This window comes from Gallinula chloropus (assembly GCF_964237585.1).
Source record: "Gallinula chloropus genome assembly, chromosome: 1".
NCBI classification, from domain to species: domain Eukaryota; kingdom Metazoa; phylum Chordata; class Aves; order Gruiformes; family Rallidae; genus Gallinula; species Gallinula chloropus.
Window position 1 is genome coordinate 60,560,482 of NC_140085.1, and position 25,810 is coordinate 60,586,291.

At 42.8% G+C, this 25,810-nt stretch overlaps 1 protein-coding gene across 1 annotated transcript in view; it reads left to right on the top strand.

Moving 5' to 3' along the window:
• Positions 1–8,584: 8,584 nt before the first annotated feature.
• LIN7A (lin-7 homolog A, crumbs cell polarity complex component) overlaps positions 8,585–25,810 on the top strand; it is a gene marked incomplete at both ends in the record, with an annotated part of 48,699 nt that continues 31,473 nt past the window's right edge. The window contains one exon of the mRNA XM_084275458.1: positions 8,585–8,864. Within this exon, the coding sequence (XP_084131584.1) occupies positions 8,585–8,864 (280 nt within the window). The remainder of the gene's footprint in view (positions 8,865–25,810) is intronic.

A 25,810-nucleotide genomic window follows, 5' to 3' on the forward strand; every position in this document is an offset into this window, starting at 1 on the left:
TCTTGTGCCAATGCAGGGACACAGTGCCACCAAACAGAGCTTCAGTTTGAAGCCCTTTGAGGCTCACTGACTAGGTGTGGTAATCTTGTCTGACCGTCACTGCAGTGACTAGGACAGACCTGGAGAAAAACTGGAGGCTTGTTTGATGATAGCTGTTGATATCACCAGAGTGCTGCTGCAGTGGGCCTTGTTCATCGTGAGCGGCTGTGGAGAGAGCAGAGCAGAAGAACCCTGTGACCTGGTGTTAATCCCAGCAGTATTTGTCTATTTCTTTTAACAGTGTTTCTTTAAAAAGTTAGATATAAACTGTTGACAGTGCTGCAGCCATTAGAGTAGAAAAAAAAATGAGAATTTGTTCTCTGGCCTGGAACAGAGCATGGGTCAACTTAAAGGCAAATTTGATGGTTTTGAATGTGAATGCAGAGCAAATTTACCAGAATGGTGTCATCTAAGGGCTCTGAGCAGATGGACAACAGCATGTGTTAGAGAATACTGTTAGTACAGTGTCAAGAGGAAACGTTCCTCTGAATATTAAAAATTGGTTATCCAAAAACCCAGTAAAGAACCTTAAATCTGTGCATTTCAGGCTTCCCTGAAGGCCCTCCATGAGGAAAATACTGTGTATGTCATTTAATGAGATTCTGAACACACTCAGGCATGTGTTAACTGCACCGAAGCAAGGAAGTGTGCCATGAGAACAAAGAGTATGCCCAGATGTTTACAGGATTAGTCTTTTAGGCTCAGAAACTAAGACTTCAAACTGCCTGTAGACAAACAAGTTTACTAAAATACTGTGACTACACACAGCTGTATCAGCATCTGTACACATCTAAAATCCACATTTGCCCTGAAGCTGGTTTTGCCCCTGGGATGAACAAGGAGACAGAATAACTTGGCAAGTGAGCGTGGCTGCATTGCAGTGACCAGATGTGAGTTAATTGTTCACAATGTCACACAGATCAGCTCTGAGGTGATGTTGATTGGAGATGCGGGGATGACCATTAATCTGCTTCTTAGACCAAAACAGCCTAATCATATTTCCCCTTGGCTCTCTTTCCTTCTGAAGACAACATATTAGTCTCAACAACAATCTTCAGTAGCCCTGACATTCTGGTCCCTGGCAGTACTTAAATACTGTCATCTCTTGTGAGCATGCAACTAAAAAAGCAGAGGAGAGCTTCAGCACAATCATTATCTGTCTTCTGAAAGCAAAAATATTTTTTATTTCTTTTTTGTTTTTAATAAAAAGCAGGACTGAAGCTGAAATGCTGTTGAGGTTCATTTTAGTCACAACACTTTTTCTCCAAGTTGTCAGGTTTTTATTTGTCACTGTTTTCTTGGTGCTTTTTCACCTTCAGATTGACAAACCCAGCTATCTGTGTAGCTTTATCAGGTAACCAATGATTTCAGATAATATTTAAGCTTCACTTAAACCTCATGTGTCTATATCCTTGGCAAGTATCTTGCTTTTCTTCACTTCTCAATTAAAATCTTAAAATGCACTCTAGATCCCAAAAGGGCTTTTTTAATCATATTTTAATTTTTATGGCTCAAAAAGGTACTTACAGAGTATACTAAAATCAGAGTTAATTACAATAACTCTTTGCAATCAAGGTCCCACCCATTTTCAGATGCACATCATAATGTCACTGATCTCACATGAAAATTAACACAGAATTAACAGTTTCAGGAAACACAAGGCAGATAGCCAGTGTTATCTGTGGCACTGTTCACACTCCCAAATTAATTATCTGTGGCAATTTTGTAGAATTTTGGCTTCTCCTTGCACTTCTTTATTTTCCCTGTGCCTACATACTTGGTTCCTTGTAACTATCATTATTAGTTCACCACTGATAATTCTAGAACTATTTAACATTATGTGTTCTGCTGTTTTAACTTCCTTTAAAGGTAAGTATCTATCTCATAACCACATATTCTTTCTCTGTCATCATTTTGTATAGGGATGTGTTGATAGAATCAATGAGAAACACAGTGAAAGATAATTAATTCCCATGGACCATTTAGTTTGTTGGGGATTTTTGGGTGGGGGTTCACTCAAAAGGTGCTTGCTAAGAAATCACATTGATCCAAAACTTCTATCCACTACATATATTAATAGACTGGACAAAGAAGGTAGGTGGATAATTCGTTACTCTGATCTATGAAGTGGGCAAATCAATGCTTTTGTTCAGCTGTTCAAACAGCTAAAAACACTGTGTGAATTAATGTATTATGGGTTTGTTAATACTGTAGGTACAGTCCTTGCAGGGAAAGCCAGAACTGGCATTAAAGTAGATGGATGTTTGTGGCCTCGCAGAGGGTAATTTACACTCTTCTCCAGGGTCCTCAATACTGACAAATTTTGAGACACAGTCCTTAAAATGGCCAAAACAAGCCATGATAATAAAGGGAAATAGATTGACATTTCAGATTTCAAGGATATCTAAAGGTGATCATGGATTGAAGGTCTGACTTATAACTGCTTTTAAATTGCATTCCTGCCTAAAAAAAGGGGTGGACCCTGCCCACAAAGGCACACCCCACATTCCTAACCAGAAAACATACCAGCAACAGGCTTGCTTTTCTTAGCTTTTACAATAGTTATGGGGTTTTTAGAGAGAGTACATAGACTTACAGGCTTTTATAGACCATAGGTTGAAACTCACTGGAGTGAGTAAACCCTCCACCTGACTTTCCCTGAAGCCCACGGAGGATTTCAGCAAAGCTCGATTCTTTTCTCCCTGTTGTCAACTAGAGTTGAATCTTTAACAAAACCAGGAAAAAAAGAAAATAAAATTTAAAGCCAAATTGTTTCAGTGTTTGGGAAAACAGCAATTGCTGTATCTACAAAAACTAACCCACTGCACAATGTTGGGATGTAAAATGAGTCCTGTAGGGAAGTATGACCCTGTGGTACAAGGATAGTACAGTGGAAAAGTACTGAACTGTACACCCATAGTAGGACCTTCCAGTTCACCTGAGATATTATTTGAGATGACATGGCTCTCCTGGGACAAAATGAACTGTACACTTGAGTAACACATGGGCTTGTCAGAAAGCAATAAATCACTTTTTTTTATGGGAAACTGATGCAGTTCTTTGCCCGATAAACAAACTGCTGTTAAACTATTAGATGTCTCAAATAGCAAGTTCTGCCATGGAAACTGCATGGAAATAACCAATGTATTTTAAAAAAAGAATTCTTCCCCTTGCAGATGCAAAATGCCACTCAAAAAGCATATCTGAATGATGAGAAAAATCCTCAGTCTTCTGAAAAATCACAGCTCACATTACAACCCTACTGTAATGTCAGCTTTTAGCTGTGCTGAAGTGTAAGGCACAAGTGAAGCTAATGGTCAGCACAAAACAGAGAGATGGCTGAATGCATGTTCTGAACCAGTCCTGAGGTGTTATCTAGGGTATTCAGAGTTCCCCCTGCCTGCAATCTTCTCTGAAATAACCCAGAGTTTCATGCAATATGCAATCATAATCAACCTGTCTTTCATGGGCGAATGACTGATACAGTTGATCACCCTGCAAATAAAGTCTGCAGCATTCCCAGAGCCATAAGGCTGATACAAAAGCAGTGGAGTAATACACTACATTTAACAAAAAGGGGTATAAACAAGATAGAACTATAACACATAATACAAATTATCTACTTTGTAGCCTCGGGATGAAATAAAGCATCTGCCCAACAAACCTCCTGATGTAAAGCTGGATGTGGAGGGTCCTGAAGCAAACAAATTTCATGAGAAATGTAGGTAGGAGTCCACATGTAAGTACAGAATCACAGAATCACAGGATCACAGGATCACAGAATCGGGGTTGGAAGGAACCTCTGGAGATCACCGAGCCCAACATCCCTTTACCCAAAGTGAAACACAACCCTGACAAGACATTCAGTCCAATGACCATTATCCAGACCATGACTAAAAGGCCTAAGGCAGTGCTGTGTGTAACCCAAACACTGATTTAGCTGTGCCACTGTGGTATGGCCTCTTGCCACACGTCTCTGTAGCCACCAGAAACAGGGCTTCTACCACTCATAGGCGGCTCTGGTACTGAAGCATGTATCTGCATTTACCTCAGCATTCCAGTCATGGGGCAGGATCTTAGTTATCCCGTGCAAACCTTAGGGCAAGAGAAGAACATGCTTCTCTGGCAGCCAATGAGCATGTTCAGAGCTATGCTGGGTGTCTCCGTATTGAATTGAGCTGTGCTGTGTGGAAATAATTCTCAGGCCCTTGTAGAACCAATTCTTGAGGGAAGCCAAAGGGTCATAAAAGTCATGAGAGTAATAGATCACCATCATTATCTCATCTAACCTCCTGAATACCTCAGCCACTCTATTTTTCTTTAGAAGATCAAAGCAAGCCTTTCAGAAGCACCTCTGATTTTTGTTAAGATTTCAAGCAACAGTGAGTAATTGGCCCCTGTGTTATCCTTATTGCTGGAATAGTACATCTTACTTGAGGTCAAATTTGTTAAACCTCCAGTCACAAGATCACCTTATGTCAGAAGACTGTAAATTTAAAGACCATAAATCCCTCTGCTATTACGCCTCTTCCATATACATGGACCCGTGATTCTTACCCTTCTTACCGACCTGGCAATTACACAGGCTGTTTCAACTTCATGGACACAATTCCCAGTTCAAGGCTTTGAAAACCCTCCAACCAGTGTTACCCAGTCCACATCCTCACATCTCAAGTGAAGCTGTGCTTATGAGGCAGGGCTTGTCACACTGGGAAGGGTGGTAGGGACTCTGGGGAGCAGGCATATGCTATGGACAGGGATGTCTTACAAACAAAGGTGTTGGAAACATGAGCCAGAAATGGTCTGTGCTCTTCCCACCATTTTTACCGTTATTTATTTTAGTATATTTTATTTCCTTAAGTGATCACTGGTCCCTGGGCAAGTTTGACTTTACCTTGACACAGTAAAGCCCTTCTCATGTTCTTTTGATGGTTTTTTTTTTTTCAGCTGTCAAAGCTTCACTGGCACTTTCATGTGTCCCAGAGCCTAGAGTGACAGACTGCTTGTGGGGACAGCAGTTGTCTGTGGGGACAGGACAAGGGGCAACGGCCTCGAGTTGGAGCACAGGAAGTTCCGCACCAACATGCAGAAGAACTGTTTCACAGTGAGGGTGACAGAGCCCTGGGACAGGCTGCCCAGGGGGTGTGGAGTCTCCTTCTCTGGACATATTCAAGACCCATCTGGACACCGACCTGTGTGACCTGTCCTAGGGAACCTGCTTTGGCGGGGGGTTGGACCCGATGATCTAAGGTCCTTTCCAACCCCTACAGTTCTGTGATTCTGTGATTCTCTTTGATAAGCTTTGACTGAGGTCCTCAAACCTCACACCAATGCTGATTTTCCATTGTGAAAAGCAAGCACTAGGTCTAGATACAGTATTCCAGTCAGTTGGGTTTTTGGATGCTAATTACACAAGAAAGATTATTTCCTTGGTTTTACTTAACATTTCTCTTTTTACATATTCAAGGATCACATGAGCACTTTTGGGAACATCGTACCAGACACTTAATGCTGAGACTGATACATAAGAACACCCCTCTGAAAAACAGTCTCCAGTCCTGGAAGTAACTGTTGTATTCTTGATGGCTTGCCTGCAGAGGCATTAAAACAAATTATTTTTTAAATGTAAAAATTTAGTCTAGCTATTCAGAGAACTCTTATGATCAATTTGGGTAGTTTATTGCAGAACCACAGATTAATTTAGGTTGAAAAGGACCTGAAGAATATCCAGCTCTTGCTCAAAGCAGAGCTAACTTCACAGTAAGAGAAGGTCGCTCTGTCCTTTCCCAGTCAATTTTGATAATCCTGAAGGATGAAGATTACACAGATGCTCTGGACAACTTGTTTCAAGGTCTACTTGTGACTTGACTAACAAAAAAGGTGACTTTTTTGTATAACCCGTGCTATCTAAAAGCATGACCACTGAAGCATCTATATCCACATTTTAGATCTTTGAACAAAACTAAATTTTGTTTAAACATTTAGCCAGGAAAAGTTTCCAGGCATCCTATTAGCAATAGTTTTGTTCACTGGCAGCTGACCACTGACTACGTGTTAAAGATCTGTCAGTAAACCAGTTTCCTCTCTATATGATAAAAAATCCATTAATTCAGTCTAGTTTCATCAATTCAGTAAACATCATGTGATATCGAATTAAAAGCTCCTAATCAACCCAAGGAATCGACAAGAGGGAGTTAGACCAGTTGTCTCTTTCTAGAGCACCTGGTCCTTCCTTCCAAGGACCCCCTTCCAAGATGACAGGCTGGCTGACAATCATCCTCTCTGACTGCCAGCTTTTGATATGAGAGTCCACTAGTTCTCCTGGGAATCGAGGCTGGAAAGCAAGAGCTACTGCACAGCTTCCAGCCTCATTCCACCCTCCACACCACACACACACACACACACACCCTTTCTCCTGTTGGGGAATTCAGCTGGACAAGTTCTACAATTTTCTCAGTTTATCCGCTTAAAGTATTCCTCAGCTAGGTCTTTAATGTTCTCGAGCATTAACTATGCAGCTATCCTGATTAGGAAATGTTTAATTTCAGCAAATGCTGGTTTTCATCTTCCTTGAGTGCAGCTAATACTCCCATTCAAGTCTCTCATCCAAGTGCCAATTAGCCCATGCGGCAGAGCACACGAAATCCGGCCAGCGGTAGATAAAACACCGGATAAATGCAGAATGAGCTTATTGCTTTTCACAGGCACCCTGCTCAAGCCCAAACATTGATTTTTCTAAAGTTCTGTGTTTCTAAGAAGTTATGTGTTTGGCATTAGCACTGCATATTTATTGATTGGAAAGTTACCATTAGAACAGTATTTTGCTTCAAAATGCCTGTTTGCAAGATGGCAGCTCAAAAGATAAAGGCCGAGGGTTATGAAGTCCTATATGAAAAGCAACCTGGTTGGCTAATTAACTTGGCACCTTGTTTTTACTATTATTTAAATGCACTTTTATATCCATAATAGATTTTTTTCAAGTGTCATAACAGTTTGAGTTGTCACATTAGCTTGTTATAGTTCCAAATGTGTATTTCTTCTCTGTTTGGGACTCTGAATCCAGTATACAGTAATGTGACTACTTAAGAGGAGCTGTTATACTTTATGTCAATCCAGCTGCTATGCAAGTACATAAAATCTGCATAATAAAAATCCTTATGTTAATTTTGATTTTAAAAGCTGACTGCTTGCCAGGAACTGATTTCTCAACTTTGCTATTTTAGCCAATTGAAACATTTTCTTGTGAAGATACCCAAATGGGCTACTGTTTATTGTTTATTAATTAGACAAATCTGTGCTGACTTCAGTTTATCAGAATAAGTGGGTGGTTTATATATTATTTAAACTTCTCTAATTTTAAAATGGCTAAATGTATTTTTAATCTGCTCTGAAAAATTTCAATAGCAAAATTTCCACAGCTTCCCTAAATTATCTATACTACTGCTTAAGTACCCTTGCAGTTGAAAGCTTATATTGATGTGAAAACTTAAACTGCTGTACTTTCCAGTCCACCTGGGGTTTGTCAGATGCTGGTGGGCGAGAAGAACACCTTCCCCTTCAGAGTGATGCTCCACCCTGTCCCAGCACTCCTCAGGCAAATGAAAGACAGCAGGTATTGCACAGGGCGACAGTCAAAGAGGATGGCCATTCTTTGCTCAGTTCTTCCTCCATACTGTTGTGCCCAGCAGAGAAAGCAGCAGAAACTGTGTGGGACTCTGCCACACCTTTCTCAGACAGTAGCAGACCAGGTCCTTTTGCTTCGTGTGAAGGGCGAAGGCAGGTGACCACAGGGCTTCCAGCACAGCTCATGGAGCTCTAGTGTGACCCTCCACCTTCACGGATGGTCTTCTGCGAAGGCCTCTGAGCTCACATCAGCTACAGCTGATCTGCCTGAGGTAGCCACCACACTTCTGTGACCAACCTCTTCCTCTGCAAATACGAGGACCCAACCCCACGCCGCAGAGACACGCTGTGTGCGCTTTACGAGAGGACGCTGGGTTTCTTGAGGACGTTCGGGACGCACCCAGCAGTTAGGAAAGAGGTACGGCCGGACTGAAGGTGAGACCGATGGTTTGGTCCATCCAAAAGGGACACGTCCCTTTGGCCAAGGCCCCGCACAGGGACCAGGTGCCTCCTCTCCAGGCTTCACACGCGGATTTTCACCCCCTGCGGTCAGCCCTCTGAGCAGGGCCTCACCCAGACAGAGCGGTCCCCTCGCCGCTGAGCAGGCTCCCCGCCCCGGGACCGAGCTGCACGGCCCGCCCCACCGCCCCCGGCCCAAGGGAGGCCGGGCCGCCGGATCCGGCCCACGCGCGTCCTCCCCGCCCCGCGGCGCTGCGGAGCTCTCCGCCCTCACCCCTCTCCCTCCCTCCGACGGCCGCTGCGGCACCCCCGGGGCGGCAATACCGGCGGCGACCCGCCTCCCACCCCCGCGCACGGCCCGGGCCATCTAGCCACCTCGGAGCTGCGGGCCCCGGGACTCTGCCCTGAGGCGAGCGCGGTAAGGTGGGGGCCTCCCGCCAGGCCCGGCTCCAGCAGCGCAGAGATGCCGGCAGCCCGCGCCGGGCCGCGCCGGGCCGCCCTGCGCCCGCAGCATCGCGGCGCCCCGTCTGCGATGAGCCGCCCTCCCCTGGGCACCCTCTCCACCCCGCTCGCCTCCTCCTCCCACGGAGCCACCCTCCTCCTCCGCCCCCTCTCGCTGCCAGCCTCCTCCCCGCCCTTCCCCGCACTCCACGCCGGTGCCGGAGCCGCGCGTCACTCGGGCTCCAGCCCCGCCGCAGACATGGCGACACTGACAGCGGTCCAGCCGCTCACGCTGGACAGAGGTAAGCGCGGCTGCCGCCGCTTCCCTCCCTGCCGCTGCTCCCCGACCGCGCCGTCCCGGTCGCCCCAGCTCCCCGCTCTCTGCCCGGGTCTTCCCCCGCGGCCGAGAGCCGGGTCTTCCCCCGCAACCGGGGGAAGCGCAGCGGGCAGCGAGCGCTACCGCGGCGGCTTTCCCGGCCCCGCGGTGCCTGGTACCGGCGCCGCCGGCTGTGGCGGAGGGCGGTGGGGAGGCGCCTCCCCGCGGGACTCAGGTGGGAGGCAGGAGAAGGGATGAAATGGAGGGAATAAAACTTTGTCCAGGAGGGGGGTAGGGTTGCCATCCCGCGGGCGGGAGCCAGGCGGTGCCGCAGGCGCGGGATGCGGTGCCGCGGCCACCGCTCTGCTCCGCGCTCGCTCCGCCGGGCGTCGGGGACGCTCCTCGGTGCCGCTCCGCCCAGCGGGGCTCCCCGCCTTGGTCACCCGTGGCTCAGCACCGAGGGCCCCGCCGCCCCGCCGCCCCCGCAGGTGGCTCGGCGGGGGCTGCTCCGTGGTGGGGGCTGCACCGCGGTGGGGGCATCGGCTCCGGCCGGCCGGCCCCGGCAGCGAGTAGGGAGCTCGCACCTCCCCAGGAGACCCCGTTTGTTGGTTAAATGCGGCGTTCTGGGGTGCGAGAGGTCCAGGGGAGGGGAGGGAAGGTGCGGGGAAGGGAGCAGTGACTGCAATTTGTCTGTTCGCTGGCGGTAATGATATTACCATACAAAACAGAGCGTCTGCGTATTCCGGTAGGCAGCAACTCGGTCCGGGTAGGGGCAGCGACTGACGTTTTGCCAGCCTTAAGACTCTGTCAGTAACCGTACCGGGGTGATGTAAGAGGGTGCTGAAACCTTGAAGTTACGTTAAAACGAAGATTTTGCCTCCAGGCTGTAAAAATTGGACCTCTCCCTCACAGTGCATTTGCACCCGTAATAGGACTCGGCTGAAATGTTACTAGATTTCTGTGGGTTACAGAGGGGAGTAACTTGGGTTCTGATTTGTTTTGCTGCTTTGACTCCATCAGTTAAGGAGGTGCCAACAGCTTCCAATACCGCATCTTGAATTGCCGGGTTGTCCTTCTTCCTAACTTGTATCCAGAGGCTCCAAGAGGCTCCCAGCACGTATATATCTTGTACTCCTGAAAGCATGATTGAGGGCAGTGCCTTGGTTTTTTTGAATGTTTGTTGGTTTGTTTTTTTTTTTCCCAGAGAATTAAGATGAGCTTTCGAAGCAAGATAGAGAGCTTCTTGCTGTAAATCCTGTGCAAAAGAAACTTGATGAACTCAGTTTCAAAATGCTGAAGGAGAGGGTCCCTTTTCCAGGACCCACTTGAGAGCAAAACAGCCCACAAAGTACGCTAAATACGGTTTGCTGGACGGCTTGAATTCCAACATTAGAAGAAAAGGAGAAGCTGAATTTATTTTTACTGAAATAACGAGGTGGTAGCGTGCACTTTAAATTAAACTGCTCAGAAATCCACTGTGTAATCTACAGTTTCACCCTAATACTGTTTTCAGTAAGCAGGACAAATCTATTTCCTGGCAAAGGGTTGAACAGATGGCAATCCATTAGCAAACCTGGCTTTTTGAAGGAAAGTATTACTATTTCAGAATTACACATTCCTTTTCATTACTAAAACTATGCTTTAAAAAATCCACAATACACAAAAATGCAAATTAGTCCCAATTTAAATATAAGCATCTGTTGTCTGTGTCCAGGATATGCCTAACCATTTGGCAAGGGTGCCAGTATTACAGCCTCCCTGGTTGTCAGCCAGGGCTGATATTGGTGTGAGTGAGATAAAACATCACAGAATGATAGGATGTGACATTCAAAGGAAAATACAGACAAGAAGAAATAGATTTAAATACTACACCTGGCCTGCAGAAGGCCATTTTGTCACATGCTGCTGCTACCTCAACTGAAGAGGTTGGGCTGAGGTGACCCCAGAAGCAACTAGATCAAGCCCAGTGGTTCCAGAGTGCTGTTTCCTCTCTAGTCTTTCTTTCACAGCCATGGAAGAAGGAAAGCGCTACATGGTGAGACTTTCCAGATTTCTGTTGCTTTTATTAAAGCAGACACAGCTATGTTTACTGTCACTCTGCTTTGCACAGCTCTGCTGTGATCTTAGTGCAGCCCTGAAAAAGTCTTGCGCACTCATATCCACTTTGCCATGTCCCATGGAGAGCTGAGCATAGGGAGAAAATAGCCAGTGCTTTAGGAGAGGCAGGGGAATTGCTGCTTGATCTCTGTCCAGGAGCGTTCTGCATTTCCCCCTGCTAAGGGTCACAGAAGCAATAAAACATCATACGGTTACCTCTATCAGAAATCTGAACAACACTCTGATGGGGTCTCCTCCTGGCCAGAATACATACACTGTGTTCTAGTATGAAGATGGGACCTTTCCTAAGGCCTGACGTAAGTGGAATTCAAAACCTGTATGGCAAAATGAATTACCATTTAAAGGTGAAGGGCATGTTGTGTGTGAATGATTGAAAGCCAATTACATTCTGGAAGATTACTTCAGTCCAAAGCACAGGAATTAATTTCCTTAATTCCTGTCATCATGTGCCTTTCTACCTGCACAAATGTGTGCAAGTTCCATTAGGGCTATTTAATATGTGGAACAAGTTCACAAAATAATGGAAATTTTAATCACTTACAATTTAATCTCAAAGGCTTTTGCCTGACCTTTGTGTGGTGCTCTGCTGGGAGGAGGGGAAAGAATCAGCAACTGTTTCAGGGAGGAAATGTACAGTGGTGGAGCTACGTGTGGGTACCACTTAGGGAGTTTAAGGAGGGTGGCCCCAGTGTCTGGGAGCTCTGGGAGGGGGAAGAGCTGGCTGCCAGGCATCTTCCAACAGCTGTGTAAGTCTCCTCTGTAAAACTGTGCACCCTTCCTATCTTTATTGCAAATGTCTTACAGCCTGAATCAATACCACCCCATCAGCAATCCCCAGTGTCCATCAGAGCTAACAAGTGGGGCTTTTTACGCCGATTGAGAGTTGATGTTAGAGATTTTGAAAACTATACCTTGTTATAGGCTGAAATGAAAAGTTGCAGAGCCACTTTTCATACAATGACAAGCAAAAAAGTAAGGTTGGGGTTTTTTTTCTTTTTTTTCATTTTATGTTCAAGGTTATGGATTTTTAAGTATGTCACCAGCTTAATTTACCTCCATTTAAACAAAAAACCAACAAAGTGGTCAGTCCAAACCAAAGGGGAAATGTTTAAAAGCACCTATATCATTATTTTTTACTTCTTCTGCATGCATTTCAGTAGTAAGAGCTTGATTGACACTGATTTTGGTTACAAACAGCTACTGCTTTGATCGCATTTAGTTGGCATTTTCCAACAGTATTTGTTTGAGTTGGCAATACAGCTCGCCTTGTCAGATCTTACATCTCATCCTTCTCTGCACGAGGTGATCAGCTCTGCCTTTGCCTTTCTTCTCAATGTCCTTTGCCTTCTACAGAGGCATTACCTCAGCGGTGCTGTCTTCTCCTTTCTTATCCAGAGCCCCATGTCTCCCTCATGTGCCATCTTCTGTTGCCCAATTCTTCTCAAAGACTTGACATAGTTAACTCCTTCACTCTGTGCACTGCTTGTAACCCTTACCCATTTTCAGCGTTCAGCAACTGAATTTCCTCCTCTAATCCTTACTTCTTCTGCCCTCCCATGGCCATTGCCACCTCATTGGCCTGATCTTGCCCTAAATACTGCAGACATGTTCTGCTCTTCTCCAAGTGTGGTGCCATTTCCTCCAGCCAGCAATTCTCAGAGGACCTCCTGAGAGTTCCTGTGTGCTGCAGGTACACATTGAGAGCATTTAGAAATTAAAGTAAGCTTGTTGTGGGTGGGATCACTTAAAGGATGTGTTAACACAGTCTGATGAAAGCATTCCCTGCAAGTACTCATATGCTTCCAGAAATATGTCAGGAGGAAATAGATTTCTGGGCTGCCCCTGGCAGTCACTTTAGGAGTGGTCATATGGAGACCTGCAAATTGAAGCATGTGTCTTTCTAGCTATTAATAATAGATGTTCCACTCTAAACTTTTTTATTTTGCTAAATGTCTGGCAAATTTTTCACAAAGCTTATCTTACTTAGAGTTTTACTGTTGCTCTTCCCTCCAAGATGAAAATCTGCTCTGAAAGAAAGCTGACCAGGTATTTGCTCAGATTGCTACAGAACTTCAGTCCCTACTCCTCACTACACAGGTCAATGAAAGTGGCAGCTTTAAAAGGGCACTTTTCAAAAGTTCTTGTTTTTAAAGATACACAATTAGTTTGTGCAAAGACCATCTCAGCATTAAGAGCCCCCCCCCCCTTCTTTTCATGTGAAGGGGGCTTTCAACTGCCTTTTGTTAATAATCCATGTCCTATTATGTTTTTCCTTATATAGTTACTATTCATGTCACTGATGGTTTCGCTTCTTCATGTGACTGAGGATAAAAGAAGAAATTTGAATAGACTGAATATACAGTGCTGATATTTTAATCCCTGTGAAGTTTCATAACAAGGTCATAGCTATTGGCTATTGACAACCAAATTTCTCTTGCTTTCAAAACATCCTTGGAAACTGGAAAGGCTTCTTGCTGTTGGGCTTTAAAGTGTAACTGAGCTCTGATTCTGTTTTTTTACTAAATTCAAACAAATATTTTTCCAGTGGAGTGGAAGCCCCAAAACTTCCTGAAAATCCTTTATAGAGCACATGTTCAGTGACTATAACTAAGAATATGAATGGGCTTGGAATCGCCATCGGCTGTAAGAGGTGGTAGACAAACTCTATCAGCTGGGGTTCCAGATGGCACCTGACCATTAATATATATTGCTATTTGCTAGAGCACTCCTCCTTCCTTCCTCCTCTCCTCTTCTTGTCATTTTTCTTCTCGTTACATTCTCATAGCCTACAAAAATGGGGATTTTTTTTCCCATCTGTGCCCATATATATGTATGTAAGAGAAATTGTATTGAACATAAGTTGCGGTAGACCGTGCATATATTAGTGTGATGTATATTATCTTGGGAAAAAATATATAATGTACTTATCAGGAAGAGAAAATCAGATTCATAAAGTGTGAAATACAGTCTTTGACAGAGGAGCAGCATAAGGGCAGGTCTGTCTCGCACGGGGTAAAGCCCTTGGAGCGGTGCTAAGTGATGTGCTGCTCCCCGCCTGGCTCCCTGTCTGTCACCAGGATGTCTTCTCTCGCTCTTCAGCCTAGCCTGCTAAAATAGAAAAGTACTTCTGCAAGTGCCACACGCTTTAAGTCTAATGTTTCTCTGTTTGGTATGCCAACTGAGGACATAGAAATAACCAAATTCATTCTTCCAAGGAAAAAAAACCTACCTATTGTTTGTAGGAACAAAAAAAAAACCAAACCAAACTCAAAAACCAAAACCCCAAACAATTCTGGTCACAGACTGAAATCTTTGGTTTGTGGGTTTTTTTACATCAGGGCGGCGGCATTTATTTGGTGGGGTTTTTTAAATGTATTTTTACAAAGGGATGGATTAAGGTAAGTGGATTGAGCTGGTGATTTATGGGTGGTGACTGGGACATTTTGTGAGGATGATGAAGTGCTGGCGTGGTAAGTGTGCAGTTGAGCCGTGCCTCCTGCAGCTCTAGAGCTGGAATAGGAGCAAATACCTACCTAAATGTCAGCTTCGGTTTTCATGAGTGGTATACAAATACATGGCTTGAAAAGGTAAATGCTCATGTCCAGCTTAAATGTCTTTGCCAGTTCAGGTCTGACCTATGGAGGCAGAGGGGCACATGGTGGCCCAGGAGCTCTGCTCTAGGCTGGATGTATCTGGGGTAGGCCAGACACCTGCAGGAGCATACCCCTTTGGCCAAGGGCCCTGTCTTCTGTCCCAAAGCGACTCATAGTGATGTGGAAATGAAGTGTTGTCAGGCACCAGTGGGTGGAAGAGAATGAAAGTTCATTGTATCATCTTCATAGTGCAGCAGGTGCTGCAAGACCCAGGCGCTGATGGTTGTCAGGGCACTGATCCTGCACACAGACACATGGAAACATCTACAAATTTCATGGCATCTTTTCACATCAAGTCAACCTCATGGAGTGTAGAGGGGCAATATCTTAAATTTCCAATCATGTTTCCTTAAGAAACACATAACTGATAAGGTATGTTTGCAGATGCTGGATGTGCAGTCAAGAAATGGTTGTGGGGCACCTTTGAAAGAGTAACCATGGCCAACTGATATCTGTGCAGGGACTTTCTCTTCCTTCTGCTCTGTCAGGCTGAAAATATTCTTTAGACATGGTACCTGTGAAACAACGGGTTTAATCTATCTGAATTTATCCTGTGTAGGGCAAAGTGGTAAGATGAGCTCGTCTTGTGTGTCCTGCTTCTGATCCTTGAAAAGGGGACCTGCTCCTCTGGCTGGGTGAAGTGAATGGTGGCTTTGACAGTCCCCTGCACAGATGCAGCGTTAAACATTTGCAACAAGTTGCAAGAATGTTAATGATTAGAAAACACAAGGGATGCTATTTCTGTATGTAGTAAAAGTATACTCTCTATCTACAGATAATTATCTGTATTGAAATACAGGTATTTCTTTTATAAATAACATCCCTATGCTGGATCCTACAAATTCCAGTTTCACACTGATGTCTGAGAGACATTTGTGTAACTACAGAAAAAAAAGGATTAACCTTTTAATGTAATTGTAAGTAAATAAATTGCTTAATTCCATCCTATTGCTTGAGTTGGTGTGGTGGTTTGACCCTGGCTGGAGGCCAGACGCCCACCAAAGCTGCTCTATCACTGCCCTTTTCAGCTGGACCAAGGAGAAAATATATATTGAGAGGCTCAGGAGTCACGATAAGGACAGGGAGAGTTCATTCTGCAATCAGCGTCACGGGCAAAACAGACTCAGCACAGAATAGAGGGAAGAAAACTCTGTCACTGCACTGCACACCCAGTGACACCAGAGTTGGGTAATGAGAAGCACAACCAGATCTTAAAGCACCTTCCCCCAACCCCCTTCTTAGCAGAATTCATTTTAGTCATGATTTCACTCCCTTCTTCCCCCCCGCCCCCCCATTGTGGCACAGGGAGGGGCAGGGAATGGGGGTTTTGGTCAGTTTCACACGAATTATTTTCCTTCTTAGCGGAAGGGGGGGGTGCAGGGCGGCAGGGGGGGCGGGGGGATGTGTGCTCATTTCTCACACTCTTCGCCTGCTGCACTGTGGGGTCCCACCCATGGGAGACAGTCCTTCACAAACTTCTCCATCTTGAGTCCTTTCTCATGGGGCTTCAGCTCTTCACTAACTGCCCCAGCGTGGGTCACTTCTATGGGGTGCAGTCATAGAATCAGAGAATGTCTCTCAGTCCCTTGAGCCAAGACTGCTCCAGCCTGGTCCCCCCATGGAGTCACAAGCTCCCCCTGTCCCAGCAAACCGGCTCCTGTCTGTCTCTCTCTCTGTCTCTCTGTCTCTCTCTCTCCACAGGCTGGCAGGGGCTTGCTTCAATGCGGGTCACAGCATCTTCTGTCTGACTCCACCTGCTTCAGTGTGGGGCCTCTCCACAGGCTGCAGGTGGGGTCTCAGCCTTTTCCACGGGCTGCAGGCGGCACCCGCTCCACCATTGGTTTCTCCACGGGCTGCAGGGGCATCTTTCTCTCTGGCTCCCTGGCCACAGGGAGTTTCTTAAATCTTCTCACTCTCTTCTCTGGCAGCATAAAACACCTGCCTGTGGTTTTTTCTTCTTAAATGTGACTCCCCGAGGCATTGTGACCATCACTGACAGGCTTGGCCTTGCTCAACAACGACTCCGGCCTTGAGCTGGCTGGTGTTTGCTCTCTGGGGCCTGCAGAGAGCTTCTAGCTGCTTCTTGCAGAAGCCACCCCTGCAGCCCCCCCCTTTTCCCCCAGAACCTCGCCACATTTAACCACAACAGTTGAACACCCCAAAGATGTTATCAGACAGAAACTGTTATTTAAAATGTGACAAGTTACATGAAGTAATCAGCTTTGTGCAGAGGATACTGTGTCCTTTGAGTTCTCTATTTCTGAACACGTACATGCACATCTGTCCTTAACATAAATGACACTCATGCAAGTGCAAAATAAACAAATACAAGCTTTTTAGTGGGCCTGTGTTATTCATAATATTCCCTTGTAGGTAATGCAGTAGCATTTGAAATATAAATTACGTAAAACGAGTGATTTTAGTTATTCTCTAAAAGCATAAATAATGAGAAGATGAGAATTTAAGAGGGAACCAAGCAAAAACAGATAGATAGTGTTCTGAGAAGCACATGACTGTAAATTTATGTCTGCTTTCCATCCAGCACAGTTAATTTGTTTCACATGATGCATTTCTGACATTTAAAAAAATACTAATGTGCTGTAAACTGTACATGTATGTGTAAATCCTGGCATTTTCAAAGTTAATCTCAGTCAGCTTAATCTTCTTTTGAGATATTTGCTGGAGAGTCAGCCTCTGAATGAGAAACATTCAACTCTTAATTCTTTATTCAGATGAGAAGCTTTGATTCAGAAATGCACATTTACATACTAACAATGTTTCCCTGAGTATTCAAACCACAAGCTTGGATCTTAGATAGGTTAAATAGAGATGTATGTATATATTTGAGAACTTGGCTCACAAGGGTCCAAACCGGAGTGATTAAATAAACCCCAAATTTTTCAAATGCAACTCAGCTGAGTTACCAGGAAATGCATACAGCTTCTCAGAATGTGTTGTTACCCTAGTGCACTTTACTAATAATTGTAAGAAAAAGAGAAAAAAAATCTTGATTAGAGAACTGTGTCTCAAGAAGAGATTGGAGGGGCATTGTTCTTTATTTTTTAAAAGATGGAACAATGAAATATCCATGAATACACAGATCATAAAAGAATTTATTCTAATTGTTTCTGTATAAACACAGATAATTACAGAAGGAAGACTGTTGCCCAAAATAGGCTCTTAATTTATTTCTTCTGAACCAAAATTACATTTTTACTGGTTCTTTTCAACAAAAGCCCATGTTTAATCACCAATCCTTCCCATCCCTAATTCTTTAATTTTCTTCTTCATCCATGTTTTCTGTAAATCTCCTAGACTTTAAGGTATCTATCCTTCTACAATTAGTTAAGCAGTGGGGGGAAATGCACTTGAAATAGATTAGGTGGGTGACCATGGCAGTCAACAGCAGTCTTAGTCCTCAGAAATTTATTTACCATCATCTCCTCACTTCTCAGTAGATTTATCAGCAGTGTTTTTGTCAAACAGTATTTATTGAATCAGCTCAGGAACAGAAGGGTAATATAACTGTTCTTTGTTATATGAAGCCAGACCAGAGAAACTTTAAGAGGGCACAATGGCTTTAAAAATCTACGAAGCGGTCTCTGGAAAAAGAGGTGGTTGTATGTCTGATCCCCTCTGTAGTCTGATAGCCTTGTAACCAAATACTAATAGCTCTAGAGTTTCTACTAATTTATGCAGCACCTTCTGTGTTGTAACAGCACAACCATGTTGACATGGCAAGTCGGGTCTGCCAGGTGTGCACCTCGTATCTTGGGTAGATACCTTGTGAAATCAGGCTGTAACTCGAGATGAGTTCCAGTTCTGCAGTGTACAGGACACCAGCAACAGCGCTGCAAGGGAACAGCCAGCAATCTGTTTCTCACAGGGGTTTTCTGTTTCAAAGTTTTGCTCATAACTTGCAGCAGCAATTCAACATAGTCACATAGGCTTTCTTCTAAAGTCGTATTTGTTTCAAAGTTGAAAGTTAACAGTGGTCAGTTGTTGACATCTACCAGCAGCATGCATGCACTGCCTAGTTTTGCAGGGATTTATTAACAAAGGGTTTTATTTTTTATTGCTTTCTTCTTGCTGCTGTAGCTTTTCACATACACGCTTTCAAAGAACAGAGATTTTTCCTTACCCAAGAAATGACTACTATGTAGCCAGCTACCAGAGGGATTCATTCTGCAGAAAGCAATATCTTTAAATCCACTAAAATTGAAGAGAGAATATTAACTCTCTTCTTGTTACTTGAGCCTACAGATAAAGTCCTCTTAGCTATGTGTACTCAAGAACTATGTTGCATTTATTGTATCGCACCAGTGCCATCTTTTTGCTGTTGTCACATGGAATCTCGAACCACTGAGAAAAACAAAAGAGGAAATTGTGATGCAAGACTTTAAGTGACAGTTTGTATAGTCACTATGTACAATTGCCAGTAGCCCACAGCCATCTTTCTCATCTTTCTGGTAATAACAGAAAAAAAAAGATTTAAGACTAGGATTAGCTGGAGCGATAAGAACTGAGGAGAGGCAGCAGGAGACTCTAGTAATGACACACAAGCAGAGAAGAAAGTGAGAGTTACTGCTTTGGCTCAAACACGGTGCCTGTTGTGAAGGAGAATTAGCATCCTTAAGTTAACCTTACCTCCCTTTGTGAGGCACCTGTTGGGGCCTTTTTTTCCCTCTTCCTGACTTCTTCCCTGCCAACAAAAATCTCTCTGATGCAAACTAAAAACACACGCTGAAAATGTCAGTGTGGGAAAGGCCTAAGGTTGCCCATATGGCCAATACTTTTCTTTTGTGTTATGCACATAGGACACACTGAGTTGCTTTGGCTTAGACAGGGGAGCAAGAGAACGGATTTCCACTAAAAGTGTGTTGGTTTTCATCCTGTTTGTTCAGACAAGCTTGTGTCTTGTAATCGTTTCTAGTTTCTCCTTCTCTAGCTTAGTCAAATGTTTAATTTCTTCACTGATTTTCATATTTTTCTCTGTTTGTTTGTGGTTTAAAACACAAAAGCAAGTATTCTGTTAAGTAGTGTCCTTGGGGTATATCGATATAACAGCCTTTTTTTCTTTCACTCAGGGATCAGAACCCCTAAAGTGTTTTAGTTTGCAGCTTCAGCAAAGAGTCTGATGTGCTTTTGTCTGGTGTTTAAAGCAGCTCCACTCCAGTGTGGTGTCTGCTGAGGCGGAGTTGATCCTGCAAGATCAAGTGATGTTGTGATCTGGTGGAGAGTTATCAAGGCATCTCTTTACAGAATATGGCCACAGGAGGCAGTAAACAGATTCTTCGCTTTCTCATGGTTCAGCTTGTAGGAACTTAAGTTATTAAGGCCAGGTGTATTCTCCATACTGAATTTGTCAGGGACTTACAGCTTTGCCTCAAAGGATTTTCTTTTTGTCATTTTGTGGTTTCAGGGAGTCAGGCAGAACACTGTTTTACATGTCCTCTGTAGGCACATTAACAGCCTTAAGCACCTCAGATCTCCCTTTTTAAAAAATAATACTGACAGAAAGACTGAAAATAAATAATGTTAAGTCTGAAACTACATAATGTCCATCTTCCTGCAAGAAACAAGGGTGTGTTTTTTATTAAAGGAGTGAATATATATAAACATATATTTATTTGAATACAAAATATTTTTTTAAAATAACTGTTGTCTTTTTGTATCGTATTTGTAGCCAACTGTCCCTAGGCAAAAAAAAAAAAAAAAAAATGGACCTGAATCATGTCTCATTAGCTGCATTCAGCAGGGCTTGGCTAGCTGTGATCATAAAGCACAGGTGTGATTAAGCAATGTAAAGTCAAGATTATATATAGAGGAGAAATTTTGCCTTCCCTACCCCTTTCTTTGCAGCTAATGCAAAGGAAAAATCACGACATTCTGTTTTAATGTACTATGTTAGAAAATACCATCATTTTCAAAGACTTTCTATTCCTTGAATTTTCAGCTTTATTTTTTAATCTTTTCTCTTAAAGGATATTTTGGTAACTTGTTTTCACGCCAATGCTGTGTTCAATGCCTTCTATACAAAAGCAGTGGGTGCTGTCAAATATAAAGGGTTGGTGTGTCTGTAATTTCTTTGTTTCTCACAGATGGCAAAATCTTCTGGTGAAGATTTTTTAACTCATATTTGTGCACCCCCTCATCCTGGTTGCTTTAGAAATTTCAATAGAACTAATAATTTATATTAATATGGTATATATCATTTATATTATATATAAAAAATTATATAATTTCTAGTATATATTACTGCATTTGTATTAGATAGAATTTATTTATAATTTATACTATATTTTTTAAAATTAGGTTTTAAAAATTAATCTTAAGTTAATTTTAAATGCCCATCTTTGAAACTTCTGAATTACATTATTACTCTTCAGGCCTTGAATTAAGCCACTCTGCTTATTGAAACAACCTTTAATTCTCTGTTAGTTTTTATCTTTATTCATTTGTGATTGTTATTTCTTTAGAAAGTGACTATGGAAATGTGACAGTACCAAGCCACTTTCTCTAAGTATCTGATGAGCTCTTGATAGTTTTAGGAGCTCTCTAGATTGATCTCTCACACAAACACACACACACAAAAAAAATCTGGTAATTGCTGACAAAGACGCTCATGTGACTTGCATCAGTTACATAGAGTCTTCAAGGAAAAAAACGAGGACGGGATCTACGTATGAACACTAATGAATATGCTAAGAAGATTGTAAGCAAATCCAGTTCTTCCAATTGGCCTGCATGGCAGGTAAACACTATGAAAATCCCTAGCTGAGAAGAACAGAAATCACTAGTGAAAATTTAGGAGAGTGGGAACGGAAGGAAATTACTCAAGACATTGTGTGTCCAGCCCTAGGATCCCCAGCCTGTGAGGACAGGCTGCAAGAGTTGGGCTTGTTCAGCCTAGAGAAGAGAAGGCACCAGGGAGACCTAATTACAGCGTATCAATATTAAAGGGGTCCTACTGGAAAGTGTAGAACTGTTTATCAGGGAGTGTATTGATAGGACAAGGTGAAAGAGGGTAGGTTTAGATTAGGTGTTAGGAAGAAATTCTTTATTGTGAGGGTGGTGAGGCACTGGCACAGGTTGCCCAGAGAGGTTGTGGAAGCCCCATCCTTGGCAGTGTTCAAGGCTGGGTTGGATGGGGCTTTGGGCAACCTGGTCTAGTGGTCTTTGAGGTCTCTTCCAACCCAAACCATTCTATGATTATGAGGTTCAGAGAATGTAGATGAGCCTATTTTTTTTCATTTAAGGGAACCTTTTCAATGTTGGATTTGAACAAGCTAAGCAGAGCGTTAGGAACACTGTGCCTGAAGCACAGCTTTCCTGCTGGGAAAACTCATGATATGTAGCACCGTCTTGGGGTGTGCAACAGCTGGGTCACAGGCTCTGTCTCTGAGAAATAGCATGAAGCAGAGAACGTGAATGCCCATGGAGTGCCTGAGAAGCTAGAGCCAGACAGAGCCTGGGTGCAGTTCAAACATACAGGAACATACAGATCCAAAGAAAAGATTCAATGAGTAGCCAAAGAAAATGAGCCTGAGTATGTAGAAATCCATGGGGATATACAGCTAATGTCATTGGGATGAGTTGTTTTACATCAGACAAAATGAGACAGATACACTCAGTCATATTTCATGGTCAATTTTTCTCATACATTAAGAAGAAAAAATCCATAAAATCATTGGCTAAAGCTTTTCTAAAAGCTTTAACTAAAAAATGCATTGGCCTGCTGCTTACGACAGTGTTCTGAAGTATGGTGTCTCATGGACCACGTGGAGACAAATTTGTGTGAGTCATTCACTGTGTATCTGGACAGTGAGAGTGGGTTTCATCATACTGATGTAGATGTCTGATACGTAGGATGCAGGCGTTTACATGTGAGCTAATCATCTAGTCTCCCTTTCTAGTCAGCAAAAGGAACAGGCACTCCCAGGGTATGATTCATCTCATCTAAAATAGGCCAGATGAATTGTTGCCTCAAAGTGTCTTTTTCTTCATTGACTGTAACAGCAGCCTAGGGTGAGTCGCTGAGCCATCAGTGTCTACATCAGAAGTGTGGTGAGTTGAAACCCTCACCACAAGATGAACGGCAAGAGCTCTGCTGTGTGCTTTGTTATGCGTGTTTGTGCATTCATAGTCATGTTTAACCACGGGAGTGTAAAGGGACACTGGAGTAAACCTGCAACCACTCCCCATATCATACCAGAGCATGGAAACACTGGTATTACTATTCTCACTGTAATTAATTTGAATAGACCTCACAGATGCACACTATAAAGTGTTAAATGATATTGCTGCATTCTGATATGTTAGCTGATTGCTCCCTGATTTACCGTGGTGAAGCACTCCTTTATGCTCACTGATTAGCATGAAATTTGGGGCAAGACAAACATATTGAATTAAGTGGTCAAGAAAGGCTGTTCTTTGCCTCATTTTTTTTCTGAACTCTCCAGATTAGATTAAATCAATGTATTAAATTAGTGGAAGAGCTATTGCATATCAGGAGAGCACTGCGCTGGTAGTACAGCACCAAGGAGGTGAGTGGAATCATAGCAGGCAGGCTGGTATTTGATACCAGAGTAGGAATCACCATGTTGTACAGCACAGGGACTGGCCACAGCTAATACTGCTCTACTAATACAGAAAATTTTCAAAAGATACACACTGAAATTTTTCCAAAGATGATGCTTTAAACCATGGAGTCACATCAATAGTTAGTTACAATGTACTAGGGCTACTGGCTATGAATTATGAAAGAACTTTGCTAATCATCCTGGAATTCTGATTGCCCAACCATTGATTACCTGCTGTCATTTGATAGTGTTTGGAGAAGATTGCAATATATATAAAAAGCATTCCATGCAGGCTTTGATAAAAAGTTGACAGAATAACATTGAGAATTCTGGAATGTATTCTACTAAGCTTAAAGGAATAACTAAACCTGGAAAAAAAGAATCGGAGGAGCGAGGAACTACTGCAATTATAAGGACGTTATATCATGCAAATTTTTCACCTTCAGCCTGATTAAAGGTCTGAAAGCACAACTGAACAGAGCTTGAAAATTGCCAGGATTATTATTCTGTAATGCCATGGTGAAGCTAGTGAATATTTTAGACACTTACTGAGTATCCTTGCTGTCAATTTGTAGTGATGTTGCACCTCTTTGAGGTACCAAAGGGTAGTGTTTATGCAGCACATTTACTTTTGCTACTGACCAGCATTTTAATGAAGGTCTCCAGAATTAATATGAATGAGACAGCAGAAAGACCTCACGAAGATGAGAAGCCTATTCTTTAATATCTTATTAATAAACAAGTGATCACCATATTTTGGCTTTGGGAGCAACCCATCAATATGATTCTAGAGTAGTTACCGTGAGTACAGAAATACTATGTCTCTAAGTAATTACTATTTGAACTCAAACTAGTATTATACAGCATTGTAGCTGCTATTTAATTGCCTAATAGTCTTTTAAGGCAGAGGTTAATATATTTATTTTGTGGACTGCAGACCAATATTTAACTCACTCAGACTAGCACAAGAAAAGAAGATTAGACACCGAAGGATATACAACAGTTTTCATATTTTGCAGTGTAAAGCATGCAAGTATATTCTTCTTCAGGAGTCATTCTTGTATTAATGAGAAGCATTTAGTATGCTAAAATAGTTTACTGCATTTTTCCTAATAATTTTTAACGTATCCGACGGAATTGAAACAAACATAAAGCATGAACAAAATCTACACCAGAGAGAAACCACAGGCTGAACAATTTTCACAGAATTCTGGAGCCCAGTCTACCCAATTTTAAAAGGAATGTGAATAAGCATCCAGGTCAGACCAGCCAGTGTTCTTTCTTCCAAAACATCAAGCCAATTAAACAGGTCAGTCTGCGCTGTGCGTTGGTAGCTGTGAAAACAGTATCTAACAGGACAAAGCCAGACCTAAACACCATGACCTTTTTTTGTTTTCAACTGCAGTGTGGCCACGTGCACATGACTCAGCATCATTTAGGGTGGCATGGGAAGGTTCCACTTGTATCCCAGTATGGTATCTTGCTAGTTCTGTCTTCCAGTGATTCCTCTCTTTCTTAGGGTTTGTATAGTAACCTCCTGCTTGTGTCCTATGAGCAATGCAAATGAAGTTTCATTCAAATGAAAATACAGAAAGAACACTTGAAATGAGATTTTTTTTTTTTCAGAGTCATGCTTTTCTTTTGATGAGTGTGCTTGATAAAATGCATTCTACCCACCCACACCCCCCCACACCTTCTCTGTGTTTCGCTGATAACGTGACCCACCACACTGAAACAGTATTATTTCCTGAAAGGCTGTAGGCAAGCATGATGATGAGAATACAAAAAGGGAAGTGAATGTTAAAAAATGGTATAAAAAAGAGATGTGGTTTGAGATAGATATAATAAGGGAAAAATAAGTGCATATTCTTTTTAAAGTGTATGCGTCATAGAATACAGAGGAATCATTCTACCCATGCCGTTACTCAGAATTCCCACTGATTTCTGTGGGATATGAATGTAGGAAATGAGGATAGATTTCAATAACATTAGCATGACTTTAATGTAAGTATAATGGAGTTCCTATTTTGGAAAATGTTTAAGAGTAGACAAAACAATCCTTTTTAGAAGTTGGGTTTAAAAATGCCTGCTCAAAGGAAGGACAAATCAGAAATAAGAAGCAAGGGTGTTTTGTTTGCATAGAACTTCACTGTTTTTAATAGTAAAGGGGTTTTTTTTACATAAATCTATATAAATACTCTGTTTTCATCAATGTGCACTTTCCACAAGTATGTAGGAAAATGGTATTTAAGAACAATTTCTTGGTGATAACGTTTACAAGCAAAGCTAGCTAGATTTGTGATCAAAGGAGGACTGGGGACCAGAGAAGTATCACAGCAGAGGAATACCAGTCCCACTCAAACACATCACAATACTTAATTGACTTCAACAGGGCTGGATTCCCTGCTGTGTGCTTTTGTTTGAACATATCTTTGAAGTCTTCCTCATTTCCAGTTGTATCACTTATTGCATTAGGTCACATTTTGTACACTAATGTTTATAAATTCTTAGTCCGCTCAAAATCTTCTGGTTTGTACCAACTGACAAAGCATCAGCTGGTAACAAACAGCTTTGGCCCT